Source organism: Protopterus annectens, chromosome 10.part0 (assembly GCF_019279795.1).
Source record: "Protopterus annectens isolate FY-2018-M chromosome 10.part0, PAN1.0, whole genome shotgun sequence".
Taxonomy (NCBI): domain Eukaryota; kingdom Metazoa; phylum Chordata; order Ceratodontiformes; family Protopteridae; genus Protopterus; species Protopterus annectens.
In genome coordinates, this window is record NC_056744.1 from 1,080,351,226 (window position 1) to 1,080,365,310 (window position 14,085).

Below are 14,085 nucleotides of genomic sequence, written 5' to 3' on the forward strand. Positions count from 1 at the left end.
AATAATAACTTCCCTTTGAAGGTATTCTACCTCCACTCTAGAGACAAGTTAACCCCCCCCCCCCCCATTCTAAAGTAACTTAATTTTTAAGGCACTGTAGAGCTACTTCCTCTTCCGTTTGTGGGATTAGGGTTTACTCCAGACTGTTTCTTGTTCCTCAAAAAGGTCAGTGAGACCCATACTGGATCTCTCTCAGCTGAACACTTTTCTCAAGATTCCCACGTTCAAAATGCTTTCTCTCCAGACTTTGCTTCCCTTTATTCTTCTGCAAGCCTTTTCTAGTTTCCATGGATCTGAAAGATACCTACCTGCTTATCCCCATACTCCCTTCTTGCAGGAAATACTGGCTCATCTCATTTTCAGTTTACTGCTCTGCCTTTTGGGCTCACTACAGCCCCCAGTGTATTCACAAATTGCTTATCTCCTGTTTTAGCCTTTTGCAGGACTCTGAAGGCAATCTGCTTATCCAGGCCTCTGCTGCTTAGATCTTAGAACAGCACCTCTAGTGGACTCTAAACCTCATCCAGCTACTGGGATTCAAAGTTGAATTCAAAAAATCTTCACTCTAGCCCCACCCAAGATGTTGTTTTCTTGGATTGTAAATTGGATGCAAATAACATGCATCCTTCTGCGTCATGAAGAGGTACAGAACCTTACTAATTATTACCAGTCCCTCATCTCCCTCAAGGCTTCTTCAGCCAGGAAGATTTCAAGTACAGTAGGATTCATGGCACCAACCATAGCAATGCGTTCTTTAGCCAGGTTGTGTATGAGGAAAATTGAGTAGTACCTGAAAATTGTATGGTCTCAAAACACTTAACCCCTGGATACACAGATCTCTCTAATGCCTTGTCTCAATAATTAGATCCTGTGGTGGGTGACACTGGTGGGCCTCAACTCAGGATTGCCTTTCAAGGCACAGAGCCCAAGTCAAGAGATGTACGCAGATGCCTCAGCCGAGGCCTGGGGGTATGAATGGCCATTTACAAGGTCCAGGACTTTGGCAGACCAGCCTTAAAAAATAACCCATCAGCCTGAAAGAGATTGGGACTATCATTCAGGCTGTGCAAGTTTTCGCCCACCTCTGGAAATCAGGGCCTTTACAAGTATTCACTGACAACACAGCTTTCATGTGGTACATAAGAAGCAAGGAAGAACAAGGTCAGATTGGCTTAGATGGCTTGGGAACTGGCCACCCAGTTGGGCAGGTTCCTTCAAGCAGTGTACATTCCATCACAGAACAGCATCCTGACAGACTCCCTAAGCAGGTCCATGAAAAAACCCACAAACAGACTCTCAAAAGGCAAGTTTTCATATATATTGTCAAGGGGTGAGGAATACCACAGATATACTTATTTGACTCAGAAAGCAAAAAATGGCTCCCCCTCCTTTGAAGCAGAACTCCTTGCCCCTAGGCATGGCGAACAGATGCATTTTCCTTCCAATGGACAGGGAAGTTCCTTTATGCCTTCCCTCCACTTCCGCTGCTACCAAAAGTTTTATTAAAGATCCAAAAAAGAAAAAAACAAAACTCATACTGGTGACTCCCTTTTGGGCAAGGTGGGATTGATTCTCCCTTCTCTATCAACTAGCCAGGGGCAGTCACAACAGGTTTCCCCACAAAGTGAACTTTATTACACAACAGAAGGGCTCATTACTTCTTCTCAACCAATCATTCCTCAGAGTGTATGGATGATAGGATTCTGATCCCTTCCAGACATCAATTTTCTCTATGAGACAAGAAGACCAACTACATGAATATCCTTTCTAGCTAAATGGAAGAAACTTTCTATATGGTGTAATGCAAACCCTACAAAGTCAGAGGTTCTTCTTGTCTTATTCTGTTTGAGCTTATGAGGAAGGATCTGGCCTACTCATCTATTAAAGCCAACATTTCGGCTATGTCAGGCTGTCTTCCCCACAGTCCACCTGTTATGTCCAGGCCTGAACTCAGTCAGTTTTTTAAAGGGTACTACACCTAATCCCTCAGAGGAAACCTGTACCCCCTCCTTGGGATCTCAACTTTGTGCTAGAAAAAGTTACTGTATGCCCCTTTAAGACAGCTGTTGCTTCTATGTAAATTCTGCACCTAGACAACTGTTTTGTTGCTGGCTCTAACTTCTGCTAGGAGAATCTCAGAACTGTAGGTGGCAAACACGGCTGTCCCACCTTTTCAGATTTTTCATAAGGACAGGGTATTACTGAGGGCCAAACCCCTCTTTTATGCCAAAAGTTGTAAATGAGTTGTCACTCGAACAGGCCACCAATCTGCCTACATTCTTTCCCAAACCACACAATGGTGGGAAAGACTCCTTTATTCTCTTGATGTGCACAAAAAAAATGAGATTCTTATTTAGACAAGACTAAGGCAATTTGTAAATCAGACCAACTGTTTGTTTCTTTCATGGCCTCTAAACTAGGCCAGCCAGTGTCTAATCAAACTATTGCCAGCTGGATTTCTAAGTAATCTCTTTTTGTTATTCACACCATGACAAATCATTGCCCTCCTTTCCTGCAGCTCTTTCTACTAGAGCAGTAGCCTCCTCAGGGGCTTTCTACAAAGGGGTAGATTGCAGTATCATCTTGGAAGCTACTACTTGGTCTTCTGTGTACACCTTCAATAAACATTATAGGATATATGCCTTTTCCAGGTTTGGTGCTGCCTTTGTTAGGTCAATCCTGTTTGGTCTCTTGGACAACCTTCACGATTGTTCCCTTAAGCTTTGCGAATCACATATGTTTAAAATACTGCAACAGTTATTTCAGACAGGACATGGTGCAGCTGTGTAAGAACTTACCATAACAATAGATGTCCTACTGATCACTGTTTCAATATTCCTTCCCACCCTCCTTCCCCCTTTCTTGTATTTTTCCCTCTTCTCCTTTTTACTTGCCCTGTCAAGCAGACCTTAGGTCTGGGGGGGACCTCTCGTCTTCTAAGATGCCCCTCATGAATGATTATTACTACTACTACTTTCTCATATGTCTTCAGACTGCTGGCTTGGAGATAGTCCAAGGATTTAAGCTCATATATCTGTTTATGTACCCCTACACCAGCGAGCTGAGGTCATTAAGTCGGATGTATGCTCCAAAGAACATTAGAATTATCGACCCTGTCCATACATCAGCCATGAAAACCCATCTGTTTGGAATACTGCAGCAGTGATCAGCAGGACCTCTACTGTTATAGTAAGTTCTTATACAACTGTACTTTTATTTTGGATCTGATTTTTTATGTGCATCTGATAATTAAATGATTTATCTAACCAGATGCTGAGGTATCTGAAAATCTGAAATGTTGGGTAGGTTCAGTGAGATTATTGAATTTATGTTTGTTTTGGACAGAGTTCGGGCTTTTTGTTTGTTCTAAAGGTCATTGTTTTAGTATTTAGATTTTTCAGTAGAATTTTTTTTTGTAGCCATTTGCATAGCTTTAGTAGGTCTAGTTGTACCTGACTTTGGGTAACTTTGTGTTTTGGGCTGGATCTATAAAGTGCCATATCTTTGGCATATATAATAAGTTATAGCTGTGACAAATCAAATTGTTTATAGATATAGAGAAGAGGAGAGGAACATTTGTGGACCCTTGTGGAGCACTTGATTGAGTTGTGCCTTTTGTGATGGGAGTGGAGGTAATTTTAAGTCTGAAAGACTTGTGACCTCTCCCCTAGTCAAGATTTGAGCAATTAGTTGGTGCCTTTTTGTGATGGACTGGGTCCATTGTTAAGTATGAAGGAACTATATCCCCTTCCCCTTGTCAGGATATGGGCCAGTTACCAACAGACATAAAAGTCATCTCACTTCTAAGGGATGAGTATTCTCAAGTGCAACTTTTGGAGATGTAACCATTTCATTAACTTTTTCCAGAAATATTTATTTTTGCTACATTTCCATCTACAGGGTTCTCTCCATATTCATGAGGCCATTGATGAAATGAATGCAACAGTAGTGATTTCCCAAAAGCAGACGGAGCTCAGGATTTTTAGCTTGGACGTAGCCATCGGTAATCTTACACAAAGAGTTACCTCAGTGGAGAATGGTCTCTCTCTCATTAGCAGTTCTTCAAAGTCAGACACAAGTCTTAATACAAGTCTGGTAAGAAAATAAATGTTACTATACGATACTGTACATTATATCTCTGTCTAAGCTATAGTCTCTCTTGTTTATATATTGCACTTTTTGAACTATATTATGCCTTGTGTATATGTATTGCACAATGTGCATAACTGTAACTCTAGGTTTGTTGTGAATGTCATTTGGCTGATGGCCTGGGTCATGGCTGAAAACTACTCTGTTTTGGGACAAATTAATTTACCTTACTAATGAATGAAGTAAATAATTAAATAGTTTTTATTTCCAGAAGCAGTCTTGAATCATTTCACATCTGTCTTAACAATAACTTCTTGTCATGTGTTTCGGTCCCCACACTTTACAGCTGAATTTCTGAAGGCATTGATGATTTCACATAATGCTTAAATTCTGTGTATATGCTCTTCGTGTTTCACTGTTGCAGTCATCACACTTGGGTTATCCTGTCAGGGGTAGCCCTCAGTTAGCCCGAATACCAGAGGCTTAGTATTTCTGTGTCGGTTGGTGGTACTCCAGGACTGACGTCAGGTCATCAGTGGTATAAAATCAGGCAGCCGACGCCATTATATCAGTCTTTCTTGCCAAGGAGCCCGAAGCAGAAGCAGTTTGCACAAGTGCCGGTTGGCCACTACCTGAGTTTTCATTTCCAAGTTGAAGTTGAAGTCTTCTAAAGCTAAGTATCCCATTGAGGATCCTTTTTTCTTGCTCTAACCGATGTCAGAAAAAGTTAACAATTGTCTCGCCTGTGGTAAGCAAATACCACACCAAGACTTCCATTCTTACTGCGTCACCTGTTTAGGCCCAGACCACAATGTCCCTCGCTGTCGCTTTTGCACTTTGTTCAATGCCAGAACTATACGTCGTTTAGCCCTTATTGTAGCCAACTATTTTCACTCTCAGTCCTCGTATTCCGATATGGCTTCAGTAAGCCATCCAACTACCGATTTTCTGACAAAACATAAGGATAAAGACAGAGACAGACAGCACAGGTCCAAAACTGCCGACGATGCTTCCGTTAAGCTAGTCGTCAGTTCTCAGGTCCTCAGTGAGGCACTTTCGCAGCCCCTGTCGCCCGCTTCTGTGGATTCGCAGGCCGCTACCGAGATCCGTTTGGAGTCCGGTATGCCGTGGGACTCTTCTTCGACTAAGGATCCTGCGGATGTCTTTACCTTGGATGGGTCCGGAGCTGCTGAGCAGGCACCAGTTTCCAAGGAAGTTCTTCGCACTACCGATACTCGACACAAACCGACAACTTCTTTTGCATCTCCAGTTCTTTCTAAAACTGCCGAGTTTATAAGGCCCAGGGTGGGAACTACACTTAAAAAAAAAACGATGACCCAAGCTCAGGCACCTGTTTCCATGCCTCAATCTCAAATGCTTAAAATTGCAGAAGACCTTATTATGCTTATTAGGGGAAGCCAGGCTACCCCTTCCAAAAGAAAAAGAGACTTGTCCCCAGTAGTTTTATCTGAACAGGAGTCCGATGACTCTGAGGTTTCTGAATATGAAGACATGCAACCCCTCTCTGCTTATGATGATTCTGATGCAGAGGAATCTATTCCTTCTGCCTCTCCTCCCAAAGATTTTTCATTTGGTGAAACCCTACATACTTAAGGGAGCATTTCCAATGGGAATGTCAGGACTATCCTCATTCAAAAAAGAGACTCTGGGAATTCTTAGATTTACCACAGCACAGACCTTTAGCCATTCCTCCTGTCTTGGATGTTGTGAATGATGTTTTTATGGAGTCCAGTTTAACACCTGACACCCTCCCTCCTGCCCCCAGGAAATCTGACAGGTACTACAGAGTTCCTGACTCTCACAAATTCCTTTTCAAAAATCCTACTGCTGACCCAGAGGTCCTCTCCCAATGACCTAAAGGAATTAAAGCAACCTCAGCTTAGACAGATGGGGTAAAAAAGTATACACCTCTGCAACTCTTGCTATTAGAGCACTAAATTGTCAGTTCCACATGCTGACATATCAGAAGCATACCATGGAACTCCTCAAACAAAAATATCTTCCTTTCCTGTTTGTGCAGAAAATAAAGAATTGCAAGAGCTTATGCATTCTGCAAGCCAAGTTACTAAGCACACCTTGCAATGTGGCTTTGATGCCCTAGAAGCATCTTGCAGGGCAGCAGTCACTGGTTCTTTCCTTAGAAGGCATGCTTGGCTTTAGGAAAAGACCTTGCCAGACCATGTCAAATCAAAATTATTGGACGCACCATTGAACAAAGACAATTTGTTTGGCACCCAGGCAGAAGAGGTCTTAAAAAAGATGGAAGAAAAAGCTAAATCTATGCAGACAGTTAAAGACTTTTTACAGGTCCAGCCTTCAAGATTCAGTAGGCATTGCTCCTCCAAGCACTACTGGTCCTTTCCGGCCCCCTCCAGGCCAGATCACCCAAGACCTAGGGGAAGCAGACCCTCCAGACAGCAGTCCCAAGGAATGCAAAGATCTAAGCAATGGAGTGCCTCCTCTTCAAAAACAGGGAGTGCTAAGCCACCCCCTTATGGTAAGAACTCACAATGACTTTGCACCTCCACCCCTTACATCGGGCCACCTGCTTGTGCCCCTAGGAGGAAAACTCTCCTTCCATGCAAACAACTGTGCCTCTATTACCAACGACTGATGGGTCCACAACATAGTGTCCCAGGGATGCAAATTTTATTTCCACACTCTGCCAACCCCAAAAGGGTTCCCAGATCTTCCTCCAAACCAGTGGGCAGAGGCCAAAAAGCAAGTCCATTCCCTGCTCTCCATCAGGGCAATACAGCATGTTCCTGCAGACCAGATAAGCCAAAGTTTCTATTCCAGACTTTTCTTGGTACCCAGAAAAGAGGGCACCTGGCACCCAATCCTCAATCTATCCATTCTAAACACCTTTCTGTTGATACCAAAATTCAAAATGCTCACCCGCCAACAGCTTCTTCCTATGTTTTCCAAGGATGCTTGGTTAGCCACCCTAGACCTAAAAGAGGTCTACCTACACATCCCAGTCAGGGAATCTTGCAGGAAATGTCTATGTTTCAGGGCAGGATCTATGCACTTTCAGTTCTCTGTGCTTCCCTTTGGCTTATCCACTGCTCCCAGAGTTTTTACAAAATGCCTGGCTCCAGCCATTGCTTTTTGCAGACAAAGAAATATTGAAATTTACCCCTACTTAGACGATTGCCTGATCCAGGCAGACAGTCAGGAAAAGCTGTTACAGCACTTGACCTTTGTAAAGGACCTACTGACCTCCCTGGGGTATACTATCAATGAAAAGAAATCAAAACTAGTCCCCACACAAAAAATGTATTCCTGGGAGCAAGCCTGGACACAGCATCCCAGATGGCATTCCTTACTCCAGAAAAACAAGCCTACCTGACAGGCTACTTCTCTCAACTAGCCACCAGAACCTAGTTATCCGCAAGGAAAATCCTGCAAGCTCTAGGGTTCATGGCCACCTGCATTCTACTCATTCCATATGCCAGACTGCATATGAGGAAACTACAATGGTACCTAAAAAGCCTTTGGTGTCAACACTCTCAAGATCTGGAAATTATCATACCCTGTCTAAGGAAAGATTTTCTTTGGTGGGCAGCAGCATGCAGCCACAACAAGGAACTTCCCTTCTCACAACCCCATGCTGCCCAGACCCTCACTACAGACGCATCAGACTGCCTGGGGTGCACAACTGGACGGCAGGTGTATTCAGGGCCATTGGAGCCCAAATCAAATACATCTGCACATCAACCAAAAAGAGATGCTAGCTGTTCAGCATGCCTTGACAGCTTTCAGACCCCTACTCTCCCCAGGGCCTCTAGTGAGCAAAACAGACAACACCACAGTGATGTGGAATATCAACATACACAGAGGGACTCACTCTTATCCTGTCAGCAGACTCGCCCTGACCCTTTGGCACACGGCCTCAGCCATGCAGATTCACGTGCTAGCACAATTCCTGCCAGGCTCCCTAAACCCTCTGGCAGACAACTTAAGCAGAAACCTGCTAGACCCATACAAGTGACAGGCTGGACCACAGAACCTTCAACCTTGTAACCCAGAAATGATGCAGCCCGAAGGTGAACCTCTTTGCCTCCCACTCCAATCATCAGCTCAGAAAATTCTCCACTAGGGAACCTCACAGCAAGGCCTGGAAAGTAGATGCTGTAGCCTTCCAATGGGTAAACCTCTCAAACTATGCATTTCCCCTTCTACCACTCATTTCAAGGTTACTGCTCAAAATAAGGGAGGAAAAACCAAGGGCAATTTTGATTTCCCCAGACTGGCCACACCAGCACTAGTACCCACTGCTACACAGCCTGTCACCCCTGCCACCTACCTCAGGTCCCAACACTCCTGACCCAGAAGAGTGGAGAATTCATGCATCCACAATTGCAGACCCGGAACCTGGCAGCCTGGCTTATTCCCTGACCTCTCCTCCAGCTGCCAGTCTAAGCAAACAAGTCCTGGATATTATACATGAGGCCAGATGCCCCAGCACTAGAAAATCCTATGCTGACAAGTGGAAAAGGTTTTGCACTTGGATCCAGGCTAAGGGAGCCGAAACAGCACAGCCCTCCCTACCTCTCATCCTGGATTACCTAGCAGACCTACTACACAGGAGTCTATCCTTCTCTTCTATTAAAATTCACGCCTCTACCACCTCTGCTCATTACAGCACAGAGCCACCTCTCTTCTCACACCCTCTCATCAAACAGTTCCGAAGAGGGGCTATCAACTTAAGGCCACCCAGAAGAGCTCCTACCCCAGCTTGGGACCTTAACATTGTGTTGGAAAAGCTCACCCTACCCCCCCCCCCTTGAACTTGCAGCTTCACCAGAGTTAAAATTCCTCTCTTGGAAAACAGCCTTGCTTCTGGCCATCACTTTAGCTAGAAGCGTTTCAGAGCTACAAACACTCATGGCTATAGAGCCTTTCATAATTTTCCACGTTGACAGGGTCTCCCTCAGGACTAACCCATCCTTCATGTCTAAAGTGGTGTCCAGTGTGGCTCTCAACCAATCCATTCATTTGCCTACCTTTTTCCCTGACCCTCAAAACAAGGACGAAAGGATTCTGCACACTCAAAAATGTGGATAGGACTAAATCTTTCAGAAAATACTTACCAATTGCTAGTCAGCTTTGCAGGAAGGGCAGAGGGATAGCCCATATCCAAACAAACAAACAAACGGATAGCACACTGCATCCACCTCTGCTACAGATAGCATGGGGAACCGCCCCACAAAGGGGTCAGGATGCATTCCAGCAGGGCAACCTTCACCTCTGCAGCTTTTCTCAGAGGGGTCCCCACCAGGGACATCCTGGAGGCTGCAACATGGACTTCTGTTCATACCTTCACCAAGCATTACCATCTGCCTATCTTCTCCAAATCCAGGGCAGGCTTTGCCACTGCAGTCTTGCAGGGCATCCTAGCCAGCCCCCAGTCTTCTTGACTGCCTTCACCCTTTTCTTCAGCTTTGGAAATCAACCCAAGTGTGATGACTGCAACAGTGAAACACAAAGAGCGTAGTACAGTTGTGTACAGTTACCATAAATGTAGATGTTCAGGTGTATTCACTGTTGCAGTCCTGGTTTCCCACCCTCCATCTCCCTTGTCTCTCTCTCTATCTCTTCCTCTCTTCGTACAGGGAATTTTTGGTATTTACTTTCTACTGGTGGTGTTCTTCCATCATAACCTAGCTCCCTATTTGGGGGCACCTGACAGTTGGGGCAAGAAAAACTGATGTAATGGCATCGGCTGTCTGCTTTTATACCACTGACGACCTGACGTCAGTCCTGGAGCGTCAGCAACCGACGCAGAAATACTAAGCCTCTGGTATTCGGGCCGACTGAGGGCTACCCCTGGCAGGATAACCCAAGTGTGATGACTGCAACAGTGAATGCACTGGAACATCTACATTTATGGTAAGTGTACACAATTGTACTTTCTGGCATGTTTGCATTCTGAATGCTAAGTATATGGAAATGTAAAGAGAATTGTAGTTTGCTTAAATCCTCTATTAAGAGTATAGGCAGTTGTCGTAGTTGCTGAGAAATACTTCCTTAAACTTTGAAGTCTTGAAAACTCTTGATACTTTATTGGGGTGAACATATTACTTTGTAGTATGTCCAGTGGTGGTGATCTACGTTCTGCATAGCTGTGCATCCTGAAACTTGCAAAGCCCTTAGAGCATATTAAGAAATCCTTCTGTACTGTTTTCTGTTGGGCCATCCACTTAAAAAGACTGGCGGTTATTGCCTTGTGATAAATTGTATATTCCTTTCTTGTGGAGGTTTCTGTGATGCCTGAATGGCTAAGCATACGTTGTAAGATTTAATCTCAACATCTGACGGAGGCTGTGATTTCACTAAAGCGTAATATGGGCTTATACCTTGAAACAGACGTATGGATCTTTATTGATAATGCTGTTGTATGTGTCCTCTCCTTTGGAATGACCATAGTAGAGGTTTTGGTCCTAGAGCAGTCTTTGAAGGAATGAAGTAGTTTTATAAAACTGGTGTTGTGGAATTGATAAGCTCAGATTAATATACATGTGTGCATGCATGCGCGCCCACAAACACAGACACAGACACACACACACACACACACACACACACACACACACACACACACACACACACACACACAGTTACCTCTCAACTGTGCAGATTTTTTCAGAATGTCCTGACTTTTGCCTCATATTTTTGGTCTGTTTCTCATAAAATTGTGGATGTTCTTCATCTCACATTGCTGCAGTCCTGACACTTGGGTAGTCCGCTGTCCACGGTCGGCCCGAATATCAAAGTATAAGGCTGACGTCGGTCAGGGCGCATTTAACTGACGTCAGGACGTCAGGGTACAAATGCGCATGACCGACGTCATATCCTCAGTCTTTTTTGCCGCATGGTCCGATGCAGAAGCAGCATTGCAAGTGCCGGTTGGCGTTCTGAGATTTTTCGATTTAGAAGTTTCAGACCGAGTTCAAAGTTGGCTAAGTACCCGTTGGGAATATTTTAGTTTTTCTTGCCTCAGTCATTTACGGATGTCAGAAAAAGTTAATAATTGTTTCTTGTGGGAAACAGATACCGCATAGAGATTATCATACTTTGTGTATTCCTTGCTTAGGGCCTGAGCACGGCGTTGTTGGCTGTCGCTCTTGTGCTAGATTTAATAAACGCACTAAAAGAGAAGGTTGGATTGTGCAAGGTTAGTCTTTGGGAAGCGGTGCAATTATAAAATGCCGTCGGATGCTCCGGCGCCGCTTCAAGAAGCGCAAGGACAAGGCAGTTAAGCCTAGGCTAGAAGAACCGTCTGTACCGGACGCCGGTTCTTTAGAGGTGTCGGTGGAGCCGGTGGCTCCACCGGAGATTTCTTTGTGTTCCCAGAGTGAGACCTTATTATTGCAAGATGTGGCCTCTCAGGAGGCAAGTCAGGCTGAGGGGGCTTCTCAGGTTACTATACTCCCCTCCCTTCCTAAGGTGGCTAGGCCCTCTCTTTCTGTTTCTAAGGTTCTTCCAGGGGCAGGCCAGGTTTAGCTTCAGTTGGTGTTACCCCTAGCTCTTCAGGTACTATGCCCAAGAAGCATATGCTTAAAATGGCAGAAGATTTGATTACTTTGATTAGGGGTTCTATGCCCCCTCCTGCTAAGAGACCTAGGGTGGAGCCTGAGCTGGGGGGTTTTGAGCAAGCTTCAGATGTTTCAGAGTCTTCGGCTGAAGACTTGCAGGAGTACTCTCCTTATTCTGATTCTGATATGGATGATTCTACTCCTTCTGCTACTCCTCCTGAGGATTTTTCTTTTTCAGAAACTCTTCATTCCATGAGGGAGCATTTTAAGTGGGAGGGTCAGGACTTCTCTGATTCCAGGAAACGGCTTAGGGAATTTCTGTTTTTACCCCAGCATAGGCCTTTGGCTATACCTCCTGTTTTGGATGTAGTGGAAGATGTTTTTACAGAGGCTTCTCTTAATCCTGATTCTTTGCCTCCTGCTCCTGTTAAGCTGGATAGGTATTACAGGGTGCCTGAAGTTCATAAGTATCTTTTTAAGAGTCCTAGGGCAGACCCAGAAACTGTTAGCCAGGGGCCTAAGGGTGTTAAGGCTTCTGTTGTTAAGAATCCGGTTCCTACAGACAAGGAGGCTAGGGCCTTGGATAGATGGGGAAAGAAAGTTTATACTTCTTCCACTCTTGCTATGAGGGCTCTGAATTGCCAGTTTCACATGTTGAAATACCAAAACTATCTTCTTTCACAATTGAAGTCTAAGGTTGATGCTCTGGCAGTAGGTATTGATTGTAAAGAGTTGCAAGATTTAGTACATGTTTCTGAACAAGTGGGTAAGCATTCTTTGCAATGTGGTTTTGATGCTGTACAGGCCTCGTCTAGGGTGGCTGCCACTGGGACTGTTCTTCAGAGGCACGCCTGGCTGAGGGATCAGAATTTGTCTGAACATGTTAAAACAAGGATTTTAGATGCTCCTTTACAATCTGACGTGTTGTTTGGTCCTCCTGTTGAGTCAGTCTTGAAGAAAATGGAAGACAAGGCTAAGTCTATGCAGACTGTTAAAGATTTTTTGCAGGTCCAGCCTCCAAAGTTTAGTAGAAATTGGCCTACTAAGGGGTGGACGTATCCTTCTTATGATTCCCAGTCTAGGGGTAGATCTAGACGTGGTAAGGGCAGAGCTCAGGGCTCTTTCAGGCCTAGAACAGGGAGTTCTCCTGCACAGGCTTCGGTGAGGGCAGGGGTCAGTCCTTTCGTAAGCAGACCCAATGACCTACCTTTTCAACTGCCAGAGCCTGCTCGTCTGGCAGCACCTTTGGGAGGAAGGTTGGCACTTTTCAAAGAAAATAGTTTAATTACCCAGGACAGATGGGTATTGGATATCATACACCACGGCTACAGGTTTTATTTCCATACCTTGCCTCCTTTCAAAGGCATGCCAGACGTTCCTCCTCAACAAAGAATAGAGGCTCACAAACAGGTTTCTCTGTTGCTCCAACTAGGGGCCATACAGCCGGTCCCTCTGCCAGAAGTGGGCCTAGGATTTTATTCTCGCCTGTTCCTAGTACCAAAGAAGGGGAACACGTGGAGACCAATTTTGGATTTATCTATCCTCAACACTTATCTGGACATTCCCAAGTTCAAAATGTTGACGTTGCAGCAGCTTTTACCTCTGCTGGGCAAAGATCATTGGATGGTAACTTTGGATCTCAAGGAGGCTTACCTTCATGTTCCTATCAGACTCATTTGCAGAAAGTATCTGCGTTTCGAGCTGGGACTTCTCACTATCAGTTCTCTGCATTGCCCTTTGGCTTATCTACTGCCCAGAGTGTTCACGAAAGTTCTGGCTCCAGTGATAGCTTTCTTCAGACTAAAAGGAATACAGATCTATCCTTATTTGGACGACTGCCTAATTCTGGCTCAAGGAAGGGAAGAGCTTCTTCATCATTTGGAATATGTGATAGCAGTGCTAAGATGCCTAGGGTATTCTGTGAACGAAATAAAGTCCAGTCTAGTACCCTCTCAAGACATGTGCTTTCTGGGTGTGAGACTGAATACAGCAGCCCAGATGGCCTTTTTAACCCCGAACAAACAAAAGAGTCTATCCCTTTACTTCCATCAACTATCTCATCAGTCCGGGCTGACTGCAAGGACAGTCCTTCAAGCCTTAGGGTTCATGGCATCTTGTATTCTGGTGCTTCCCAATGCCAAACTGCATATGAGGAAGCTACAATGGTATCTCAAAAATGTATGGACACAGCACTGCCAGGATCTGGACACTGTCATTCAAATAATACCTTGCATTCAGAAGGAATTTTTGTGGTGGGCTCAGGAATGTCACCTAAACAAGGGACTCTCTGTGACCCGGCCGGAGGCAAGTCAGATTTTAACGACAGATGCCTCAGACAAAGCTTGGGGAGCTCATCTAAATGGAAAGTGGATACAAAACAAGTGGCCTGTCAGACTACAACATCTACATATCAACATGAAGGAGATGTTAGCAGTCC

General features: G+C 44.7%; 1 protein-coding gene across 1 annotated transcript in view; it reads left to right on the top strand.

Moving 5' to 3' along the window:
* The window catches only part of EFCAB14 (EF-hand calcium binding domain 14), a 664,702-nt gene that overhangs the window by 357,866 nt on the left and 292,751 nt on the right, over nucleotides 1–14,085 (top strand). The window contains exon 6 of the mRNA XM_044085823.1: nucleotides 3,901–4,095. Coding sequence (XP_043941758.1) covers nucleotides 3,901–4,095 — 195 coding nt within the window. The remainder of the gene's footprint in view (nucleotides 1–3,900; nucleotides 4,096–14,085) is intronic.